The 25966-nt window shown below is 35.6% G+C and overlaps 1 protein-coding gene and 2 long non-coding RNA genes across 4 annotated transcripts; 2 read left to right on the top strand and 1 right to left on the bottom strand.

The window, feature by feature from the left end:
• Window positions 1–1525: 1525 nt before the first annotated feature.
• On the top strand, window positions 1526–3095 carry LOC126617990 (uncharacterized). Its single transcript, XR_007621617.1, has 3 exons — window positions 1526–1931; window positions 2030–2096; window positions 2949–3095. It is a non-coding gene; the product is annotated as an uncharacterized LOC126617990 (long non-coding RNA).
• Window positions 3096–10559: 7464 nt separating this feature from the next.
• Window positions 10560–11843, bottom strand: LOC126618109 (uncharacterized). Its single transcript, XM_050286205.1, has one exon. It carries the CDS (start codon window positions 11841–11843, stop codon window positions 10560–10562), a length of 1284 nt encoding a protein of 427 aa, XP_050142162.1.
• A 5273-nt stretch (window positions 11844–17116) lies between these two features.
• Window positions 17117–22655, top strand: LOC126617781 (uncharacterized). Of its 2 annotated transcripts, XR_007621531.1 has the most exons (7): window positions 17117–17604; window positions 17755–17868; window positions 18444–18508; window positions 19373–19482; window positions 20731–20807; window positions 22048–22114; window positions 22396–22655. It is a non-coding gene; the product is annotated as an uncharacterized LOC126617781 (long non-coding RNA). The 2 variants fall into 2 exon arrangements; XR_007621532.1 differs by lacking the exon at window positions 22048–22114 and having other exon boundaries at window positions 17120–17604; window positions 22396–22650.
• The last annotated feature ends 3311 nt before the right edge of the window (window positions 22656–25966 follow it).

The following is a 25966-nucleotide window of genomic DNA, read 5'->3' as shown; positions in this document are numbered from 1 at the left end:
AGTGAAATTTCATTTTATCTCAAAACAGTACATTTTTGGGCTACATAAATTATGAATATCCTACTAAAGAAAAGGAGTGATGGGTTGAAATAGATGCATGCTCATTAGAAATTGACTATGTTAATGGGACTAAATTGACAAGTAAAATTTCTATTTTGTTTAAGATGTAAAGAACCAAGGAAAAGACAGTTTACCGCAGTTGTGACAAGTCATATTTATGCACTCTAGTGCGGATTTGATCTCCGCCATCTCTCTCACCCCTTATAAGTAACAATTTAACTCATTAACGTTAAAAAAAAAAAAAGTAAAAAACCAAAAGAGAAACAGTTGAAGGGTATGGTGTGTCCTTAAATAAATGGACAAGATGTTGGTAGTTGCTTGCACATGTTAGAGCCTTATCTCGTATTTTTAGTGTCTTATCGTAATCAGATAAATGGTTATTTTTAGATCACTAGTGGAATCTCAACACTTTATGGCATTGGAGCAAGTTTTTAACGACCATATCAATTTTGACGCCCTACAAAATCACCGTGGGACTTTTTGAAAAACTTCAAGTTTGACACGAGATAAACCCTGCTATTGGCCACTTAAAAGGTCACTTTTACATATCCCAACACTTGCATTGCCAATAAGTACACATAGTATAAAGAGGGTATCTTATCTCACATGCTTTGCATAATATTGGTCCGTCAAAAAGATTTTTCGTTTTTCATTTGTTTAAAGTTAAGAAATGTAGAATATAAAAAATAAGTCAAGAAGGAGGCAAATGAGAAATGTTAAAGAATACATATAGTTTTTACCACCTGCAAAAATATGATTAAATTGCATAAAAATATTTGCAAGTGAATAAGATAATTATAGTATAAAAAGCTCAAGTACGGTTGTTCTTCATAAAAATTGACATAAATAATTTGTATTTAAAGCCAATTTTTAGCTAACTATTTAACACAAGATTTGGAAAAGATTGGAAATTGTGGATTTAAATCAAGAAAACAGAAAATAAAATAATTAATAATTATTTTAATGAAAAATGACAGCAAGACATAAATAAAACAGTGTCACAGCCCGTCCCGGGATTTTTATATCGGGAGCGTGAAATGAAGATACTACCCTTGACGTTGCTAAGGTTTGTGTGTGTAACGTTATTTGGTTTAAATTATTATAAGTTTTGGGGATAAAAAAAAATTTGGTTTTGGAATTATGTGGTTAGGGAATTGGATGGATGGTGTGGATTAGAGTGGACCACACCTCACACTCCCTGCTCTCTCTCCCTTCCCGTAGCTCTCTCTCTCTCTCCTCCCTCACGATCCCCTGCTCTCTCTCTCACCATATACATACGGACGAAGAACAAACCACCCAAAACACAGTGGATCGAAGCAACCAAGGTAAGATTCTTCATCCTCTTGATGTTCTGAGTTGATTGGTACTAGTTTTAGGAAGGGAAACCTTCGAAATAACGTGAACCCGAACCCCCCATTTTTTGTCACTGTTCATGCACACGTGAAATGTTGTGTTTCAGGAAATTCTAAGCTTATAGTGAGCTTAGTGAGGTCCCAAGGAAGCTCGGAGTGCTTCGTTTGAAGGATTTGGACGTCGGGATCACGAGGGTTGAGTTTGGCCGGTTTTGCTTGGATTTTTCCAGATTTAGTTGTTTTTGGAGCTTAAAAATAGTGTATCGTGATTCTACATGTTTGGGGCTTCATTTTGGTATAAAATACGAAGAAAACGGTTGAGAAACGAAGGAGAACAAGAAGTTTTAAAACTCGCCGGAATCCGGCCACCGGAAAAACCAGTCCGGCGACTGGCTGGGGAAGATGACGCGCGTGGGGGCGCGTGTGTCCGTGCGTTCCCTGGCGCGTGGGGGCGCGTGCGACACCAAAAAATTAATCTAAAAATTTCTCGACTTCCGTGACGTCGAGAAGGTCGATGTGGTATATTCATATACCCAATTTGAGCATCGTATGAGAAGTTATTTCGAATTGTTGGTTATGTGTTTAAATTAAAGTTTTTATAGTTGTTTCGCATATAGGTGACACTTATCCCGAGGACGAGCGCATCCAGGGACGTCATGGGGGTTACGACCCATCAACTTATCAGTGAGTGGGCAGTTTTGTTTTCGTATTACCTATATACAACTGTTTTTCCCAGAAAATGCGTTTATATGAAAATTATGATTTAAATTGCCATGCATGCAAATGTTGAGATATTTAGTTTGATAATCGATGCATATATATGTTAATTGACGCGGTGGACGCACATGTGAGTTTTTATATTATTCAGATGAGTTATTTTATGACAATTGCATTGAAAGCTCATAACCTGCACCCTAGGTGTTAGTGCTTATATTATTATTCACCACACCGCACGCTCGTCTTGGATCCAAGTAGGTGGATGTCGTACAGACCATGTGAGGGTTCCGACATGCTAGTCGTATAGATCACTAGATGTGATTCCGACTAGTGGGTGACCTTAGTTATGCGCGCTGATGATTGATGAGAGAAGCACTAGAGCGTATTTATACACCTTTCATCGTACAGACTACTATACGTAGTTCCGAGTGATGTGCAGTGTAGTGCCGTACATGTCACAGTTGGTGACTCCGGCAGGGCCGTATAGGTCACTGTGGTGACTCTGGCTGAGTGGGATGTTGAGCTTTAGAATCAGCCGTACAAGACCACTGTAGGGTCTCCGGTTGATTTATTATTTCACCTGATTGATATTGATGCATTTCTGACTATATTTGGCATGGTGTGGCATATTATTTCTGAGATGTTATGTTGATGGATATGAGCCGAGTTTTGATGATATGTCTATATATATGTTTATATACTATTTTTCTGGGAAAGTATACAGGTTTTACGGTGAAGGGTTAGAAATGTTTTAAATGAAATGTTTCGGAAAATCTTTGATTTTACTGACCCACTCATCTTTGTTTTGCGCCCCTCCAGGTTCTAGTTAGCGGTTGGTGGCTCTCGAGGTCTTTTTCGGCATTCTGACAGACGTTCTGCATGTAGGACTCACCTGCGGGTGATGTATTTTATTTTGGTCCTACTTGACTGCACTTAAACCTATGCTCTGAATTTATGTGTTTACCTTATAACTCATCCTTTTGTTCTAGTAAGTGGTTCTACTAGAGATTGGTTTGAATTCCTTCATTTTCTGTTATATCTTGCTTCCGTGTCGCATTTTTGGTTACGTCACGCTCACGTGACGGCCAGCACGCCTTGATCCTCTGGGTCGGGGTGTGTCAAACAGGTTTGAAAAAAATAAAATGTAAAAGGCGCTAGGATTTAGCTGTCGCCATTAACAATCTTATGCAGTTCTACTAATTACTTATTAATTAACATACATGCTTTGAATATTAGGTTTTCGTAATGCATATTCTCCTTGTGATATTCAAGCAAGAACGTTTATCTAACATGCAATCGTCTGTGATATTTAGATCAAATATAAACATGCAAGACTCATTAAGCCTTGTGAAAACCTTTTGAAAAACCATGCAACTCTTAAGAGCGTGATATTCGTCTTAAGTGATATTACAATTTATGAATCACAAGAAGCCTTAATTAATTCTAAGGTGATATTCCAATAAAATTGCATCTAATTACTCGTCTAAACATTCTAATGGTAACTAAGCATTAAGACATATAGATAGTTTAAATGCATTGATTAATAATACTAAGTATTATTACCACTTAGTACCGGTCTAGTTATATTCCTCTTCATTTGTAAGTGATATGTTTTAGATTTGATTCTAACCAAAGTTGAATTTGAATCACATTATTGCTAGCCTATTGTGATGCTTAGTCCACTCCTTCATACCTTTAGTGTAGGTAATATCATTTGTTAAAAATATATAATATTATTATTATTTCTCTTGAGCACTCAAATTCATTTATATATTTTTTTTACAAAATTTATCATCTATACTTACTATTATTAAGAGAACCCTCCTTGTCAACTTTTTGTTCCATTTTTTCCTATTTTGCCCTCACTTTTAATACACAATACTTACATAATGAGGGCAAAATAGTAATTTTGTATCTTTTGAGAAAATGACAATCATATCCCTATTTTTCCTATTTTACCCTCACTTTTGATACATAATATTTACATAAGGAGGACAAAACAGTAGTTATGCACTTATTAAGAGAAATTGTCTCACCATTATTTTTTCATACTCTTTTTAAAATTTTAAAAACTAATTACACTCTTTAATAAATAAAAAATGAAATTGTTTGCACACATTTTGTGTGTGCTCATCGGCGCTAGTGTGTATAATGTTCAGAAGACTGAAACGCATCCATTTTAGACTAAGAATGCTTTGGAAAAAGTAAATAAAAAACAAAACTGATTGACCGAAAAAAAAAACAATAAAGAGAAACTGAAAAGCAAACGTTATGGTGTGGAAAGACGACTCACTCACCATTTGACCACAGTTCAATTATTTTTGTAAGGATTGGCGACTTTAGTTGACCATTATGCATTTACTTTTATCACGCTTCCTGTTTACAATCTTTATTTCTCTCTCTTATTTTTACTTTATTTATTTTAATTCAACAATATTTGACATCTCTCACTTATAATTAAAAATAATAATATTCGTAGTATCTTTCTTGGGGGCCTTGGTTCAAAGTCTTGTGCACTACCATTATAGCTCTTCAAAGTGATTAGAGTATGTCAATCAATTATTTTCTACCTTTTGTCATGAATGGAATTGAACAGCCCTACTCATGCTCTTATACTTCGTAACAAAAATAATTTTATTGATCTCGACATTGTACGATTTTCTAATTAAGGTAAGTTAATTATAATAAAACCATAGTTTTGGATATGTTGTGACAACCAGTTGGACTTATGTAATATTAGACATATAAGATGTTTTATTCATGATAAAGCACAAAGGACAAAACCCTAACACTCAAATAATGGAGGAAGAGTTGGTTACAAACTCTCAAGTCTCAAGACTCAAGAACGTGGAACTACCGCTACCATAATAGGTGGAGCAGTTGTGATCTTGTGTTATTAAACTGCTGCATGGTCTCTTTTCTCGGACACCAGTTCATCACCTACAATTCCGATCAATTGTTGAACACGCACGAGTCCTAGAGAAGAGAAGAACACAGCCATAACTCACGTACTTTTGTGCAGAAATCCCACTGCTGCAAACCCTAATATTGTTAGGGTTTTCGATTACATCTTGTTGGTGCAATATGGCAAACTCTGCAAGTAAGTAATACACGTTAAACACTAATTAAATCAATATCATTATGTTATGATTTGTTGCAAGTATGTAGTCCAATTATTTGGTCGATTAAAATCATTTCCACATTAAGTTTGTTTATAGGCATTACTCCGCACTACGGCCTCCCACGTAACTTATGGGTGCGTTTGATACGTGGGACGAGACGGGACGGAACAGGACGAGACGTTCCGTTCCACGTTTAGCATGCCTAAAATAGGTGGAACAAGCTATTCCGCGAGACAAATTTGGGGTCATTTTTTGTTCCACCTCCACCCCTTGGAACAAGTTGTTCCACGGATGTGGAACAGAAATTTTTAACATTTTAAGACAAAATTACCCCCCGTCTTTTTCAATATTTACACCATCTATATCCTAAAAACAAACCCTACCTTTCTCAACCACTGCTCTCTCTTCCCGTAAGACCTCCATTTTTTGCCGCTGCTCTCTCTTCCTCCTCATCTTCTTCCGCAGCCGTCGACTGCACCCAGCCAGCACGCAGCAGCTACTGTCGCAGTGCAGATCTTCTCCCGTAGCCGTCGACTGCACCCAGCCAGCACGCAGCAGCTACTATCGCACTGCAGATCGACCCAGGTTGCGATTGATAACTTGTTGAATCTCATTTTTTTACTTTAACTGATGAATCTTTTCTGATTCAATTTTTTTGTGTGGTCGTTTTGTTTCATTCTTTTGCGTTTGGTTTGAAAATTTTCTGGGTTTAATTAATTCGGGTTTGCGTTTTTATCTTTTGTTGCTGATTTGGGTTGTGTTAATTACTGGGTTTTGTTAATTATCAGATTTGTTAGCATTCTAATAGCTCACAATTTACTTAATATAGAGAAACAACAGATATTATTACAAATTGTAACAGAGAGTTCAGTGTCTTGACTCTAATCTGTGCTTTATAAAATGTTTAGTTTTTTCATGCAACAATATCGCAGAATCCAGTGCCAAATGAAATTGATACTATAATTAACCTGATGGGAGATAATTCCTCAGGGAAATGAGATAAATCCAGGGTTATCCTTTTGATGACTGGGCAGCGAACTCCATTAATAAAGCAGAAAATAGCAGTAGAATTACAACAAATCAGTCCATGGTTTAAGACATATCACACACAGATACTATCAAAAAATAGATGGAACATGGGTATTTTAGTCATTTTAATCTTTTGGTTCTGTTCCGTCCATCCGATACCAAACGCAGAACGGTATAAAAGTTATGTTCCGTCCTGCGCTTACCAAACATAACACAGAACGTCTGTTCCGATCCGTCCTGTCTCGTTCCGTCCCGTCCAGTCTGTGTACCAAACGGTACCTATGGTTTGCAGCTCCTCACCGCCATACACCTCATAAATAATTCCTGCTGAGCATAATTGCATAAGATTAGCATTGACCAATTGGGATGAGGATCCTTTCTGGATTCTCTTTGTGAGAATTCTAGAGAACAACTCATTTTAGTTGTTCATCATATATCGTGTGGCCAGTTTTCGTTAGCTACTGTTTATGTTCAATTTCAAATAAAAAATTTAAAATGATTTTTTGCCTTGTAATGACTAATGAACGGACATGATAAACTGATCCCTAAGATCTTTACAAAAAGAATCCGAATAGAATCCTATTCTTACCAATTGTACCCTCTCAACTCAAGTATCCTTCAATAAAGTTCTTTTTAGTTCTGATCAACACGCATATCATGATTTCTTCTTCCCGAATTTTACGTTTGCTTGTTCCTCTCACCCCTTCTTTTACTTTTACTTTTGTGTCCTCTAGTCTTGCTTACCCTTTTTTCCTAGATAGACCATTTCATTTCCCCGCCAATCTGTTTAAACGTTTTTTTGGCCAGTACAAGACTATTTTCAAATGCTAAAGGAGGAGGTGTAATAGGATTTAAGGATATCATTGATTTTTCAATATGTCGGAAATATGACTCAGCACACTAAGAGTAAAAATACAATTGGTTAGAAATTTGAAGACAAAATTTCTAACCAATTATGTTATGACACTTTGTATACCGAACCGTATTCTTGACATATTGAAAATTTTCTCTAAGGATAAGAGTTCAGTTTCACTCACCACAAACAGTCAGATAGCATAAAACACAACTATAACTGAACGATTTCATGCCAAATTTGGTACATTTGGTAATGTTGGCATGGTTGAACCAAACTGCCACATCTACTTTGGCGTCATCTCGTCAGCAAAACTGTCCATATTTAGTGAATGTTATTGATATGACATCGATATTTTGTTAATGTGATATCCGTGTTTGGCATCAATATATCAATATAATATTGTTAATATGAGATTGATATTCCACCAGTGTATTGTAGCGAATCATTTTCGACCTGCTTGTATCGTACCCTTCATTTAATGTTACATACATTTGATATAATCGGACAACAACTAACGAATCCCCGCACTGTACAAGCTCCCAGAGTCCTAACTGATTGGATGTCAATCGGTTCGTCCCATTAAGAAAAAAATCTCTCTACCTTTCTCGTAGGGTAAAATATAGGGAGTTTTAATGAAAAGCCCACGGTACTGTTTACTTTAACAAAAAACCACATTTTTACACTAAAAAGTCAAACCTGGTACTATTCACCTTACCCTTTATTTTGTCCTTATCATTAAAACTCAAAGTTTTCAAGCCCTTTTCATTAATTTTCCTTAAGATATAAGCTAACCTCAGCGAGCAAAATTCTCAAAGGCGCTTAGCACTAGTCAGATGGTAAGCGGATGCTTAAAGATTAGTTTTTTATATTTTAATCAAATTTATTATATAACATATATAAATAAATGTCTATTTATAAATGATAAGTACTATAACACATTTAAAACATGGGGATCAAATATGTAATAAGTGTTCATCCAAGTATTTAACAAGTCTCTTATATTTTATTGAAAAAATAAAATGCTAACTAAATAAATGAGAGTTGAGACTTAAGCACCTGCCTAGGAAGATCTAGACAGACTAGACAGGCACCTAGGCAGGTCTAAGCTGCATTTCTTATTTTTTAAACGCTTAAAATTTAATTATGATAATGATCAACCGTCTACACTTAAATAGAACCTAGAATAAAATTTTTAGAACATTGTTAATTTCTTCAAAGATCCCAACAGGACTGCATGAAGAACAATAAGCACGTGGAGATGTGGTATACATAATACATATTATCGTACGTGACATAAGGTGACAGATATTCCGACTGGCCACTGGTTACCAGTGGCGGAGCCAAGATTTCGGGTTAGGAGGGGTCTCTCACAAATATTAAAAAAAAATTAAATCGATAGTAGTTACAAAACTGTTAACCAAAACATCATAGTATATATATGAAAAGTAACCAAAACATCATAGTATATATATGAAAAGGATCATATTGGAGAGTTTCCGAGTTAATTTCCATAGAATCCACACAAGTTTGTTTTGACCTACTTTCATTGTTTTTTGGACTCTTTGGAGACCGTTCTAATATCTCAGGTTGTGTTTTTCTTTTGAAATATCTTTCCATAACTGAAAAGTAAAAAAACATAGACTCACTAACTTTAAATTAAAAGAAATACGAACATATATGCTAATTTTACAAACTAAAACAAATTAGGCAATAGTTAAGAGAAATTGCAAGACATCAATTTAATCATAATTTATAAACAAAAAATTGTAACAGGAATTGAGAGTAAAATACATACTTTGGGTTGTTGACCAATTAACTAAACTTCAATGTCTTTTTTATGGAATGATGGAATAATTGAATTCTTTAATCTACAAAAAAAAATATTATTTGTTAAATTAATTTACAATTGTAGATGACAACATATATGAATTAGCAAATTGTAAAAAAAAAAATTGAAAATGACAACTATGGAGATTCGAAGTTCATACTCTTGAGGATCTTGGAAATTGAAGACTGATAGATTGATAGACTGGTTGAAGACTGTGACATGCTATAGATGAGAGAAGCAGTGTACGGCTTGTGTACCACGGGAGGGATCAGACTGAGAGAAGCAGTGTTCTGACTATTTTTTTTCAAACTAGCAGCAGAGCAACAGTCGACTAGAATTAGAGATAATAAAATACTAATTTTTAGTATTGGGAAAATGAATGGAAGATGAAGTGTTGGAAGTTGGAATAGGTTATAGGTAGGCTTTAAGGTTATTTAAAGAGGGCCGGATATTCTTAAAATATTTAAAGAGGGCCGGATAGTTTGTCTAGGAAATAGGAATGATTTAACTGAAAATAATAAAATAATAAGTAGTACTAATTTTTAGTTATAAACAAAAGCAGGATGGGCCTAGGACTACTGTGGTCCTATGGTCCCTCCGCCCCTGCTGGTTACTATTGAGCAGTTCATAATAAAGTTTGTAGCAGCAAATCAACGCACATAAAAAACTAGAATTCCACTTTTCAAATAGAACCCATTAACTTCTATTTCTTATCTTCTGTCCGTTGGAGGGCAACTTCTGATTCTTATTGACAGTGGCGAAGCCAGGATTTCTCAGAGGGAGGGGCGAACTTAAAAGAATGCAAGGTTAAAGAAAAATGGCAATAACTAAATCTTTTTATATAGTAATGTCTTCTATAATTAATCAATACAAACAAATTACAATTGTTGCCGGCGATGTTTCATGCCATGAAAATGTCGCATAATAGGCTCATTATCAATAAAAGCAAATACATCTTTCTCAATGTAAACAAGCATGCTATCACTCAACCATTGATCTCCCATTTTGTTACGCAATGGTGTTTACACAATCTTCATAGCAGAAAAAACTCTCTCCACCGAAGCGGTTGCAACCGGTAACACCAAAGCCAATGTAAGAAGTTTATACACTAACATATAACTTTCACACCTCCCGGTCTTCACTAACTCTTGTACAAGATCATGAATTCCTCTCAATGATGAAAACTCACTATGCATCTTCATATCATGAATATAATTGTCAAGTTGAATTGGAAGATTCATGAGGTCCATACGATCAAAATCTTGAGAATAAAGTTGGGCTAAACGAACAATTTTTGCTTTGTCAAAAGATGCAAAATTATTCACCGGACTCAAACATGCCATACAAAGAAGTAACTCGGTGTTTACCTCATTGAAGCGATCATTCAACTCCTTTAGTTGCATATCAAGGAGTTGAAAATAGAGGTCCACACGATAATAATGGAAGTTTGTGATTTTTGGAGCTTTACACCTTGATTTTCTAGGTACGAAATGCAAATCCTCCTTGTTAGGAACGATAATATCATGCTCCTCACAAAACTTTTCTACATCATGAAGCAAGTCCCCAAAGTCATCATCTCTCAAGGATTGTAGTCTTTACTTGCATACTTCCACTAACGCCATTGCATTCACAATATCTTGATCTTTCTTTTGCAATGCTTGTGATAACTCATTTGTAATTCCCAATATAAGTCTCATCAAGAAAGGGTGAAATGCAAAATCAAAAGTTTGTATGTCTTTGAATAACCTAGTTGCTTCACCGAGATTATCTTGGTTGCGATCACTTTTAATCCATTCAACCACCTCCACCACGGCTTCAAACATAACAATAATACTAACTATAGTACCATAATGCGAGTTCCACCATGTATCACATGGACGCATGAGACTCATTTCTTGATTTAACCCTTTACCCGTTTCAAGATTACCAAGATCAAGAGCTTTCTGAATTTGTTCTTGTTGTTTCTTTCTAAATGCATCACGACGCTTACACGATGATCCAATAAGATTCACCAAACTACTAGCATTGATGAAGAAATTGGCAACATCCTCATTTTCCTTTGCCACGAATACAAGAGCTAGTTGGAGTTGGTGTGCAAAACAATGAATATAAAATGCTTGAGGGTATTTGTTCAAAATCTTTGTTTTAAGACCATTCAACTCACCTTTCATATTGCTAGCTCCATCATAGCCTCGTCTTCGTAACTTAGACATACTCAAATTTGTTGTAGCAAACAATCTCTCAATAGCATCTTCAAGCGAGCTACTAGTTGTAGAGGAGACATGTTGAACACCCAAAAACTTTTCAATTGCTTCTCCTTTTTTATTCACATAACGCGATACCACCGTCATTTGCTCTTTAGTTGAAGAATCACGTGCTCCATCAACCAAAAGAGAAAAAAATGCACCTTCCATATCTTTAGTGATTGCACCTACAGTTTCAATGGCACAAGCACAGACAAGATCTTTTTGAATATCGGAAGAAGTATACTTAAGATTCTTGGGAGCATTCTCAAACACAACCTTCCTAACTTGTTCATTATGCTTGGAAAGAAATTGCATAAGCTCCAAATAATTGCCCCTATTGCTTGATTTCAACGATTCATCATGGCCACGAAAAGGCAAACCTTGTCCCAACAACCATCTTGTGCACTCAAGTGAGGCACTCAATAAAGTACGATAATTAATGCGAGCTTCATCGGTTTGCTTAATCACAAATGTTTCAATGTGTTGTTTTTGTGTCATCAAATCTCTAGCCTGTTGTATAGCTTTATTATGAAGACTTCCAACCCCTCCTTCATGGACTTGAAGATTTTTGGGTCCTTTCTTCCAATTTGTAAACCTTATCTCAGTGAAGACATCACTTCCAGTGCTACCCATTTGATCAAAATCACATTTGAAAAGATAACAATAACGGCAAAATGCAGCATTTTTGGATATACTATACTCCAACCACTTAAACTTATCAAACCAACCAATGATAAAACATCGATTGTCGCTAACCTTTCTTGGCATGATGTGGTCTCTAGGTTGACAAGGATCATTTTGGAGATAGTGTCTACGAATTGCTTCACGATAATTAGGTGGATAATCAAGCATTCGACATCTATGTGCAGGGTCTGCAGGAAGATTAGCCAATATTTCATCCAACTCAGTGGCCTCACTTTGTTGTGACCTACTTGGAATATTTGAAGGAGGACTTCTTGGAATATTTGAAGGAGGAGGAGGACTACTCGGAATATTTGAAGGAGGAGGACTACCCAAAATGTTTGAAGGAGGATTTAAGCACTGTTTCTTATAGTATCGTTCCATTACGTAACTGTAAAATGAAAAGAAATAAAAATTCTTAGACTCTATGAATACAACTAAGCAATTCAACTAATCATATTCATATGAATACAACTAAGTAATTTAACTAATCATATTCATATGATTACAACTAAGCAATTCAACTAATCATCCATCAAGATTCAAGAATTCAAATTTTAATTTTCATCCTAAAAAATAATTTCATAATTTCATTCAAAATGTGGCTTATTACCAATAAGTTTAGTTAAAGATGACTTTTGACATGCCAATTTATCTATATGTACAATTATACATACACATGATTCTTCTAATTCCCAATTCGTATCAATAATTTCACCCTAAAAAATAATTTCATAATTTGTATTAAATAACCATGACATGAATAATCAATAACCATATCATTTGATTCACATAAATAATTTCACCCTAAAAAATAATTTCATAATTTGTATTAAATACCAATCCCCAATCTTGTATTAAATAACAATATGATTCACATCAATAATCAATAACCAATAACCATATTAATGCATTACCATATAATTCTATACTAATTAAATGAAATTTGTATTAAATAATTAAGGTAGGGATTATACATTTAAGAATTAAAAAATTTACCTTTAAATAGTGATTGGAGCCGGCTCAAGCTCAAAGGAGAGGAGAGTGGCTCACTGGCTTGTGGAACAAAAATTAAAGAGGACTTTGTGGCTTTGGCTTGGCTGCTGGAGTTTAGGGAGCAGCTTGGCTGAGATGGATGGCCCCGCTCTCTGTGTGTCTGTGTGTGTGTTGATTATTGGTGAAGAAGATTGAAGAAAAGGATAGAAATGAGTAAAGGGTGCGGTGCGGTGCGGATGGGGTCGTGTGTGGGGGGGGGGGGACAGACAAAAGCTAGGGTTTCATTGGGGCGACATGCGGAAGCGGTCCCCCACCCCATTATAATTTTTTTTTTAATTCAACTATCAAAACAGTGCCGTTTTGATTTAGCTTTTTAAAATTTTTTTTACCAGGTCCAAAACGGCATCGTTTTGGCCTGGTTTTAAAAAAAAAAAATTAGAACGCAATCTGCACTGCAGATTGCCCAGAAAAACAGAAGGCGTCGTGAACCATTATTTTCCGGCGAGGCGCGCGAAGGGAATGGCGAAGACCTGGGGTCCAGTGGTGTTTCCCTGCGAGGGGAGTGGCGGCCGCCACTCCTCGCTCCCACGTGGCTTCACCACTGCTTATTGACACCATAAAATTTCATCATCTCACTCTTTTTCAGTCGTTTTTTTTTTAAGTGAAACATTTGGTGGCAAGTCACGATAATCCAACAGTCTTATCTAAACACACAAATTTGACCATTATTGATACTCTCATTAAATTAGTTCTATTTTACGTCTCATATGTATTAGGGAATGTGTTAGAAATGTACTCAATTTTATATCTTTAAATAACATTACTATAAGATTTGTTTTCCCAATTTTCAAGTAATTGTATCAATTTTTTTTTTTGACAAGAAACGATAGCAGTATTTCATTGATCATCACAAACAAATACAAGGATGTCAAATGAGTACATTGCTCCATAACTAATACATTGATCTAAAATAAATTTACACAAACAATCGATTAATTAAAAACCCTACACGGCTACCACAAACAAGATGCATCAATACAAATTTGTCACAAGAATGATAAATGCAACAAACCAATACTAGTGCACCCACTGATCTTTGCTGATGAGCGATGCCACACAAAGTCATCGTAGGAGAGAGAGACCACTAAAGCCACCGCTGAAAGATGAGACCACAAAATCAACGTTCGAAGGCGAGACCACGTCAAGCAGACGCTCATAGGCAAGACCACATATTCCGCCAAACGCGGCACAAACAAAATCTACACTAATTCGAGAATAGAATCTACTGGTCCCCTAATCTCTGCGCAGGACAATGACACACAATTGAAGATCACCTGCAACTTTACCACACAAGTGAGATTTGTAGCCTCCACAAGGCAAGCAAGCAAAGCAGCCACAAATCTAGGCGCCTAAGGCAACGCGGCCACACGAGAGTGTCACCACCATGAAATCAAGCAAATGGAGGTGGATTCGACCCACCAACAACCACGAATCCAACCCTAAAACACAAACCAAGCCTCCATTCAAGGAGAAGACATCGGGAGGAGGCGAGGGACCGAATCTGGGTGGGAGGCACCAAAGCCATGCCCATGGTTGCCACAAAATGGCGGGGGGAGTACCTGTGAAAGGAAGAGAGAAAGAAGAGTGGGGAGGAGAAACAAAATCGTGGAGGGGAGGGGGGAGAAACGGAATAGTAGGAGAGAAGATTGGGGGAAGACTAGAAGGAAGAAAGAGCTAGAGGGGAAGAGAAATGGGCTGCCCCCGGCCCCAAGCCATAGCAAGGGACCGGCGGCTATGGTGGTTGCAGGTTTAGGGTTTTGGGCAACAAGTTAAAATATTGGGCCTCTCTATTTCTTGCTTAGCCGAAGAAGTCTTTGCTTTTCTATGTCAATATAAGCCCAAATCAAGAAGAATAAGGTAATGTTCACTCCAGTCCATTTGAACTAAACTTGGTTTTATTGGGCTATGAATTTTATTCTGTTGTAAGCCTGATTTTTTTATTAATTCTTTTTTTAATTTTTTATGCAATGATATTTTCTAAGTTATACAAAGGGTTAATCGTAGCTAAGTATCAAATTAAACACAAATATTATACTTCCTCACCATCTATATAAGTCGAACCTGAAACCTTTCGTATACTAGTGAAACTATCATTAAACAGTCCTAGTTAATTGTTGTTAGCCCTCCTGCCCAAAGTAAATTCACATGGAAACCTTCAATTATGATAAGGAACTGGTTTGCACACATTTTTTTATTCTTCTACTCGTCTATTCAGACCTTTAAATGAAATAAATCAAACGATAATAAAAAGATAGGACAAAAAAGAACAAAAGAGCGTACGAAAATTATTTCGATTTCGATAAACCTAGTAACAGACCCTAAACCGCATTGACAAATGTAGGTGATATCTACCACCGTATATAAATGCAAAGTTCATACGCTCATTTCCTAATCACTACCGGTTTACCCACTTTGGTGTGTGATAAATGGGCATGAAATTTAACCCAATCTCAGATCTGCAATCTGCAACCTCTAATTAATCAAACCTACGACTTAATTGGGTCGGCAACTTCACATGCTCGTTGGAGCCTTGGCTATGAATGATCAGAACCAATAATGAACTCCAAGAGATAATATAACTCTTTTTAGTGACAAAACAACATTCTGTTCTAAGCGACATTAAAGAGAGGGGGAAGTGGTTGAACTCGGGGCTCGGTTGTATAGCAAAAACTTACCATATTTAGTTTTGACAAAATTGCACTTACAAAACAATTAAACATCTTTGGCCTTTAGGGGGAGGGGTAGGCCAATGCATCTTCGATGCATAAATCAGTTTCTATGAAAAGAGATAGAGTTTAGGGTTTAATTCCGTACCAAAAGCTTATCTGGAAATTGGTGTAGAATGATGTATTTATAAGAGCTAGGGCCGGCCTTGGGGTGAGGGATCGCATGCCATGTGTTGACATCCAGTTGACCAAAGTGTGTCATCTGTTAGATGGAGTAGGAAATAATCTCAAAAATATTATTAATTTAATGAATAACATCTTAGAATTATCTTGTAGAATTCTTGATTGGGTTTGATGAGGACAGCTTAAAGATAGGAATTAGTTATTAATTCTACCTTTAATTTACTTGTCTTATCTCTTTGCCATGAGCAAAGGAGCTTCGAGAAAGTATAATGGTCTTCTTGGTAGTTGAACTGCGTGTAGAACAAATGTAGGACTCGTCAATTTAACGAAAGGTATTCTAGTTAATTGGGGATAAAAATTCTACATGTCTAAGTACAAGATTTTTAGAATTATTTTTTTCACCACAACAGTAATTCAAGATGAAGGTCAAATCTGTTAGGGCAAAACCACCACTCACATAATTTCTTTTTAGAATAATGCAAAGTTGTCTACAAACAATGGCTAAGAATCTTGTCTCCTATATTTGTGTCAACCAGACATAATATTTAACGGTTGGTGAAATTACAAGAAGAAAAAGCCAATTGCTGGCATGGATTAGATTCTGCTTAACTAGCTACAAACGGAAAAGGTCCTCTTTTAGCATCAAGATTCCAGTTAGATCAACATCAAGTCTCCTTCTTGTACTCCTTGGTAAAACTTCAGCCGACTCTGTTCTAATTAAACTTAATTAAGAAATTTGATTAATAATTACAACAAAGCCAGTTTCTGGGACTACCAATGTAGTATAACTGGATTATACAGCAGAAAGATGGCCGCCCATCCAATTAGTGAGTTCCAATAAGAGAGGAGGATGACCAAGAAAATCAATCAGAAAACAACAATGTTTCCAAGAACTGTGACATCGTGTTTCTCTCCCCCTAAATATGTTGTTCCATTGGCCTATATCTTTGTTGCTTTCTGGGTATCTCAAGGGTCAAACTGTACTTTGATTTTGCCATAACAACTTCCTTGCTAAGTGGACTATATAGTCCTTGTTTAACAAAGTCTCAAGTTAATAAAAAATGCATAATTAATTCGTATTGAACTAGAAAATTAACATCTAATTTGGGTTTTAATTGGACTTCTGATCCAATCAAATAAAACCTTGGTTCACAATGTTATTCCTTGTTCTTCACGGAGAAGATGATATTACTTTAGTCTAAAGAAAGCATTGCAATTGGCACTGTTCCTTACTGTTCATGGCTACAGTCAATTGTTTGCCACTTGATTTCACCTGATTTACAAGGAACCCATCAGATTTGGGCTGGGTTGGAAGGGTAAGTATTAGAACTTAGAAGGGTAAATTTGTCCGTAGGGTTCACTGCCTTCGACTTCTTCTTGCTCTCTCTTCATTTCCCTCAACCTGTAGCCCTAGCGCCGCTCACCCCCATTCTTCTTCATCTTTTCTAAAACCTAGCCGTCCCTCCATCTCTCTCAACCCTAAACCATCATCCCCTTCTCCGTAAAACCCAGAGGCCGAGAGGCCTGAGTCCACATCACAACTCGCCACTCCGGCGAGCCTCAACTCCATCAAACAACCACTAGCTCCCTGGACTCCCCTTTCTTTTCTCTGTAAACACCGAGGCGCACCAACGCCTCCATTTTCTAGCAAAACATGACTACAGCACCACCACCACTCGCTCCATCTCACAGAACCACTATCACTCACTCTGTTCTGCTCAGGAGACACAGGCGAGGCCTTTCACTGTGCACTGGCTCCTGCCACTGTTCGTCGACTTCTCCTACGAGACTCACCTCTCCTGACCTCGGTAAGCCACCCTTACACTCCTCCCTTATATTTTCAATTTGGGACTCGAATTCAAGCTTACATGTCTTTTAGTTTTTCATGCTTCTTTCATCCAATCATCATAGCCCTTTCCTCTCTGTCTCTTTATAAACAATTTCCAATTGGTTTTTAGAGAGAGAAAGTGGCAGCAGCAGCAGTGGGAAGGAATAAGGACTATTCTTGTCTCTGTGATCGTCTCTGCCCTTCGAAGCTCTAGGGTTTGGCTTTGGCTCTGTTAGTTGTTGAGGTAGTTATTAATCCGTACTTTGATTGTAATTTTTTTTTCAGTATTCAGTAAGTTTGATCAAATGCGTTTCTTTGGACTTGCATAAGTTGTGTATAAAATTGCTTTAATCATCTATTGGGTTCCTTTTGTATTATTGAGTTTTGGGTTTTGCTAGAAATTGTATAAAATTTGACCAAATTGCATAAATTATTGAGCTTTTGTTTGGTATTTTTATGGCTACTATGCTAATTAGTTCATACCCAAAAAGGAGCAGAGAATTAACTGTTCTAATCAGTAATTCCCCACTTTGAGAACTTGAGACCTTGGCTTGGACTGATATGCATTTCCAATGTTTTAGATTACATTGATCTGTATTATTTTAAAGTATATATAAAGATTAGTTTTTAGGTGTAAGCACTAAATATTGGATATATGGTATTTTCAGGTTCTTTGACATCCAATTGCATATAATCTCAATTTTCTCATGCAATTTTTGTCTGAGCTTCGGAATCGTTGAAAAATTTGTCTAAATAATTAATTGATTGAAATGGCTGTTAGTAATGAATGAGGTGTTTACTGTTTTTTGGTGTGTACAGAGCGAAAGATATGTTGTTAACAAGGGCAAAAACAAGATGCAGTTTGCTGCATATAGAAAACAGAGGTTAGTTTGATTCCAACTCCTTTTCTTAGTTTATTTGAATCAGAAATTGGTAAGTTCAAGTCCAATTTGATGATTTCTGGCAGATTCTTTAATCAGTGATTTTCTTAACCCTGATTACACGTATGAATCCTATTTGATAATGAAATAACATAGTTATTTTAGTTATAGTAAGGATTAAAAGCTTTCTTTTATCTGTCCAATTTTTCCAAACTTAAAAAATTAGGTTAGTTTTTAATACCTTTTTTATACTGCTCAATAAAAAATTTGTTAATCATTTTATTACATATAAAATAAATTTTTTCCTTTTTACATTGCATTTTAAATCTTTGCAAATAACTTGATTCAATATTGTCATATGGTATACATATTTCTATGCTAATGAGCGTATCCAATTTAGTTTAGTTGAATCAAATGTTGATAAACTTGAGTCCAATTCGGTCATTGGCTGCCAAACTCTAAGATCACTAATTTTGGCAATCCTAATGACACACATCAATCCCAATTAACAATGAAATCACATGGTTGTCATACTTATAGTAAAAACTAAGAGTTCTTTCATCTCTCCAGTTGTCCAAAGTTAACAAATTAAATTAGTTTTCTACACCTTTTTCATGCTGATTGGCTAAGAATGTGTGTATCATTTTCATACATGCCAAATAAGATTTCTGCTTTTTGTAATCCATTTCTAATCTTTATAAATTAATTGATTTAGTATTGTTATATAGTATATAAATTGGCATGTTAAGTGTATCAGTCTGTTGTTTTAACAGTTTTATTTTTTAATTAATCACTTTCCTTTCTGTTATATCTTTGCATTTTAAATTGAAGTTATTTACTAGAGTAATTATGTTTGTTTGATTGTAGGGATCCTATTGAAAAGCAATGAAGAAGAATTGAATTATTCTATTGCAGAGCTCAAGATAAACTACGCTTCTTTACCAGAAAAATTTACGAAATAAGAGTTGGATAAGATGGTAAGTAAGTGGGTTTGGTATTCAATGTGGCTGTGTTTAGTTAATTTCTGTAGAGTATTAAATGCTTGAATACAAAGACTTTTGGCCTTCTTTGATGTCATAATTTTTGTTCCATCTTCTTTCGAATTTCTGTGCAAATATTTTTGAAGCCCAAGTGATTCAGATTTCAAATTTATGTGTACATTGATAAGTGTGGGTGTAGACACCCAATATGATTCTTACATGGTGTTGCTATGTGGATTTTGACGGAATTATATTGGGGATTGTCCAAATTTTGGTTTAGCTGCAAATGAAGCAAGATCAACAGGTTATAAATTAGAGGTATAATTTAATTTTTATATTTGATGCATCGTTGGATTAATGAATACAGTAGGAACATTGACTTGGAGTATGTGCTTTCGTTCATTTTTTAGAATGGAAAACTGAATTTTGTGTTTTTATGAGTGTGTATATACTCAGTACTTATTTTAATTACAGTGGAAGTGATTGAAAATTATCGAGAATTAGTAAAGTTTACACACCGAAAGAAATGGATCGAAAATAGCATTATTTAGTAGTAAGGAAAATTAGGGTTTCAATTAAAGGATGGCAGGAGGAGGAGGAGGAAGACCTTTGGGGCAAACACCAACTTGGGCAGTTGTCGATATTTGTTTTCATTTGGTTTTGGTTTTGATCCACATCAAATATTTCATTCATTTAATTGGAAAGGTTTCCTTTCGCACGTAATTGGGTTAATTTCATCTTATCAAGTCACTTTCGGGTTTATTATGAATGCGAAATGAATTATTTTGATTAAATTTGAATTGCAATCCTTGCAGTGGTTGACAAAGAGAAACAAAAGAGCTCTCTACGAAGCTCTTGAGAATATGCTATTAGGTTTAACGCACAGTTTTTAAACCTCTTAAACCCTGTTCGTTTTAGTGTTTTGCTTCATTATTTAACATTCATTTGGATTTGTGATTGATATCAACTTGGTCACGTTTTCATACTTGCAAAGCATCTTTAGAGTAATGCCTTTAAACTGTGTCAATTTTTCAATGAAAAACCTTGAGAACCTTATTCAGTATTTGGCGATTAGATGAAACATCAACATAATTTCCCTCGCTTTGACCGATTCTCTGTGATTAAAGTTTGGAAAAATACAGTGAAAAAGGTGCAGCTTTTTTAAGGGATTGACAATTTTCTGCTTAGTTTTGGCTAAAAAAGAATTAGCGTGTTACTTATTAAGTTGAGTTAACAAATTTGCAGGGTGCAACAGAGCACATAGGACAAGTTTTCAAACGAGTTAAGATCCAGCTGAAAAGAGCATACAAGATAGATAACTGGTATGCTGCTTTGTCTTTGTGTTGGATTTTTATGTTTAGGTTCTGCTGCTCAGTAGACTTTATAGTGTTCTAAATCTGTTTTGTAAATGTGCTAAAAGATTGGACATGTTATTGAATATTAGCCATGTAGTTTGAATTGGATATGTGATTGAATGTTAGGTATTTAGTTTGAATTGATTTGGATATGTGGTTTATTGAATTGGAATTTGGATATATGCTAATTTGAATTGGATATGTTGAATTAGAGATGTGCTACTTTGAATTGGATAGGTTGAATTGGAGTGTGCTATATTGATATATGATGAACTGATGGTTACAGAACACACACGCACACACTCACCAGTCATCACATGCTCTGGGGATGCATAACCATAGGTTCCCACGACTCGCGTCGAAACATGAGTTTTATCACCCTTCGCAAGTTCGAAATCCGAAAGCTTGCCATTGTAATCCTAAAATAACTCATTCATTTAACACATGAAAATTATGCATTTTCATAATTAAAGTTTTAAATTGTCATCATTCTGTTCAAATGCACCATTTCCGTTTTGTTTCCCTTCTCTCATCTTGCAAACACTCCTGTGTCTATTTCCTTTTAATTTCGGTTAATGCAGGTTTTGAAATTTGTGATGATCATTTTCATATTTCTATAAATTTTGAGAGAAAAAAGCATGTGAAAAAGACACCTAAAAGCAGCTAAGTAAACAGTTTAATCAAGAAGCAATTCAGAAGTAGAACCAAATAAGCCACAGTCCAACTTTTGCACACCCTCCGGCGTAATTTAATATCAGAAACCGTCTCCTGAATTCAAGTTTTCCTAGAGCTTCTAATTGTGTGTGCCCATAGTGTCTTTCTTGGTCTACAACCAAGGACTGATTAGTGAGAGCAATATCAGAAACCGTCTCCTGAATTCAAGTTTTCCTAGAGCTTCTAATTGTGTGTGCCCAAAGTGTCTTTCTTGGTCTACAACCAAGGACTGATTAGTGAGAGCAATATCAGAAACCGTCTCTTGAATTCAAGTTTGCCTAGAGCTTCTAATTGTGTGTGCCCATCGTGTCTTTCTTAGTCTACAACCAAGAACTAATTAGTGAGAGCTTCAAAAATAGATAGTTATCATAAACAAACAATTGATCACAATGATAATTTGGGTTTATAGTGCTTCTAAATGTTGTTTTAATTGAGTTTTCTGTGTTTGGTCGATTTGTTGTTGCGGATGGGTGATACGTTTTTTTTCTTTCAGTTAAGAAACGATGCCTTTCAGAATTTGTAATTTTTTGTTGGGGTTTTTTCAAGCTGCTGTGTTAAAGGTATATGATGTGTTTTTTTCTTTTCGCTTTATTCTTGCTGATTTGGGATGGTTTTTACATTGTATTTTTGTTATGAGTTTGTTGTCCCATTTTTGTAATGGACTTGGAATGAAATGGGATTGGAGGGTGATAAAAATTTCTAGCTAGCTAGGGAAAGATCAGAGTGTTCAGATTTTGCAGGTGGGATATTAGGGTGAGGGATATTAGGCCGTGCCTTTGGAAGGTCTCACTGCTTTTAAAGTTGAATGGTGCTAACTGAATATAATGCGTTCATTCTTCAGTGTGCGTGAGCGTATGTGTATGCAGTATATGTGAGTGCATGCAATGTCACTTGGGCCGTTGGCTTTTTGAGGTATGTTCATTTATAGAGATTTTGTAACTGTATTGTTGAATTTTTAATGTATTCTTGGATTTTAAAGGGGCACCATATTTATGGGTTGTTGTACGATTCTAGGGAGATAAAGAGGGGATTGAGAGGTCATGCTAAGGAGAGTATATTACTTGAGAACTTTTTTGGAAACCATCTCTTTCTAATCAAAGACGTTCAGTTTCTTCCCACTCATTGTACAATGTGTTTATATGCCATCTCACTTGAATGTATATAAAAAAAATTGTTTGCTCATAATTGTGTTGAATTTATTCAACTTAAATGTGTTTTATTCATCCGATTACACCTGAAACATGTTCCCGCAGCAACGCGCGGGTATATTTTCTCGTAATAACTATACAAAAGAATATTATCCATGAAGTTTACTTGAATTTTCTTTACACCCAAATTATCTGGGAATCCTTCTTTACACGATGTAAATACCAGCTAAAAAGAATAATTAAAATTTTCTGAGTTCAATAGATACCTTCTTGTTTGTGTTTGAAAATATATATGTGAACAAATGAAAAAGGGAAAGTTAACTTCCAAAGTTGTATGTGCGGGGTGCTCTTTTTCTCTTCGACCGGGTTGAAATTCCCCGCAAGGTTTTTATCGAGGTCTACATATGCATCATATTCTCCTTTTATACGTTTTCCTCTCAATCAATGAATATCGTACTTGCTTTTAAAAAAAAATGAAACAGGGAAACGCAAAGCAAAATCTGGCCAAGGATAACAAATTATAAAGATTGCGGCTCATCACAGTAAACAAACAATTCTGATTTTGGAATAATACTGGCTTTCCCAAGATTCTCCACCTAATCTATATAATTAGCACGATGATTATTAAGGGAATTAAAACCAATGTGATCGATATTCTGAATATTTGGTTGTCTTTGGTATATTTTGTAAGCAATGCTAACCCTAATTAATAGTATATATATAGATCAGGAATAATTTGTTTGAAGACAAGCTTTACTTTTTCGGTTAAGTCACCTTCATCAGTTTATTTGTTTATACGACTTTGATCTTTGAAAGCATAGTTGCATGCAAGCTCTTTTTGAAATTCATGGAACAAATTTGCTGGAAATTAAAGAGGGTTTCAGCATTGTTCCCCATTTACTATACTATATAGTGGATACAACCTAATAACTGCATCATCTACCCCATTTACTCACAAAAGAACGGCATGGGAGACCCATACAATTATGCAAACCATATAAATATAGTAATACGTGGTTTTTTAATTAATTAACTACTGTTTTTGTTAACAAGTTGAACTCGAGACCTGTTCATATGAAATGAAGGTTGCGTTGGCACCAAAAGAACGGAAGTGATTTCCACACACTTACTTCCTCTTCATGCACATCCTTACATAAGTATATATGGTCATTGAATTGAATAAATTAAGAGATAAGAATCAAAGTGTATACGGATGTCTTTCCTCAAAATGAGTTATTAGCAAGACTTGAAGCAGTTGACATCAACAAAAATAATCATTCAGCAATGTCTTTGGAATTTCCAATAAAATAAGGAATCATGCATGGCCATGGGTCGATCTTATCAGAATCCGACTCATTAATCGAATTTCAACTTTCTTTGTGCGCCATTGGGCAACTATGTTTTTCTGATACTATGTTTTTCATGAAAAATTCTTGCTGCAATTTGACAAGAAAGTATTATTATAAATTCATATACCATTTAATTGGCTTGATCAGTACTACCAAGCCATAATTTATATTTTTATTTTTTGCTAAAGAATCTTATCTAAACATGACATGGTCTATTAAAATTTACTTTTTAATTATACACTATATGGCAACTATAGAAGTCAACTTATGCATTATTAGTATCAATCCAGATTTTACGACAAAAGTTGCTGTTAAATTTTGGTTTTAGTCACAAAACATTGCCTAATTAGCATCTTATTTAGACGTTTTCATCATCAGCATATGCTCTTCTAGTTGCAGCACGCATCAGCTGGAAACGTCATTGATATATGTCTAGCTAGCTACAACCAGAAAAGGCCAAGCAAGAATTTGATAGATTCCAGCTACAAACACAAAAGGAGTTAAAACAAGCAGCCAAGGTTTCCTGTTAAACCAAGTGATCTCTTTTGTTGGATTCTCCGATCAAACTGTTTGATACGTAAAAACCACCAAAAGAATTGGATATGTAGCTGGCTGGTTTATACGATATTTGAAAATTTAGAATGAAATTACAAGCGAACAGACTGTGATATAGTTTTAAACTAATGCCTTTAATTTTGTCCTTCATTATATATGCATGCTAATAATTTCTTGGCTGATTTTCTGTTATTTCTTGGTGACTAATTTTAAAATGGTAAGTGAATGTGTTATGAGGAAAATGCCAAGACAGAGAGTTGGATGGTTTGGATGGATCTTTGTCCATGTAACAAGCAGTTGTCTGGCAAAAAACCAAAAAGGAGTCCAATTTTAATGGCGCCACCCACTTTAATTAGCGGGCCTTCTTGTAGACTAGTTGGTTAATTGGGCGACAAGGTTCATATTATTGTACTTTCGCCGAGCATCAATAAATTACAATTGACGAGACAAGATGATACTCCAAAAAATAAGGGTGATGTGTTCGATGATCAGCTAAACACATGATTAATTTCCTTAACCATTCTGCGTGCAAGCCGAATCTGATCAAGGAAACTAGGGGCAATTTGGACCCAATCTTGCATGCACTCAACCTATATACTCTAAACTTTTGGATGAGAGAAATATAAAGGATCATGATTAGTTTTCAGATAAAATAGAATTAATCGCATAATCAATCTAGATTCAGAGTCATAGTCAAAGACAACGAGGTTTGGCAATGATAGAGTTTTGGCCGAAAATAATTCCGAGTATATTCAGAGAATACGCTGAGCAAAATAACTCGACAGATTTGACCATCACAAAATTCACCCCTACAAATATGAGGTTTTGTAGCATAGAGGGCATCTTCAAATCAACACACAAACTCAAATGCTCTATGCGAAACCTTCTCATACCCTGAGAAAATATATACTAACTATCCCAACTCTTTCGTCAACACACATTCAATTTGGATTAATAGCACTATGTTGACAACCAGGGACACATTTAGTTTGAATTAACACCACTGGAGCTGTAGAACTAGGCGATCGAGGAGCATCTTCAGTTTGGATTAACAATATTGCTTATGTTTGTTTGGTTATCTATTCAAGTCTCAATCGGCGAAGAGTTTACAATTCTTTTGCAGAACGAGGTCACTTCATTAGCTTAATTTCTAGCAAAGTGAGGTGTTCTATGATTGGTTATTCCCAAGTGCACTTCAGAATTTGACATTAAGACGGTTGAAAAACATTCATCATAAAGACCCTCGTCTCCTTTGAGTGTCTTTGCCAATACAGTCTGATACTGATTCAGAGCACCTATATTTTCACAAATGTAGTCAAGATTGCTAAACCTTGGTGCAGAAGATCCTGAACTTAGTAGT

Source organism: Malus sylvestris, chromosome 4, assembly GCF_916048215.2.
Source record: "Malus sylvestris chromosome 4, drMalSylv7.2, whole genome shotgun sequence".
Lineage (NCBI taxonomy): Eukaryota > Viridiplantae > Streptophyta > Magnoliopsida > Rosales > Rosaceae > Malus > Malus sylvestris.
Note: the sequence above shows the minus strand (reverse complement) of the source record. Positions and strands in the feature narration are given on the sequence as shown.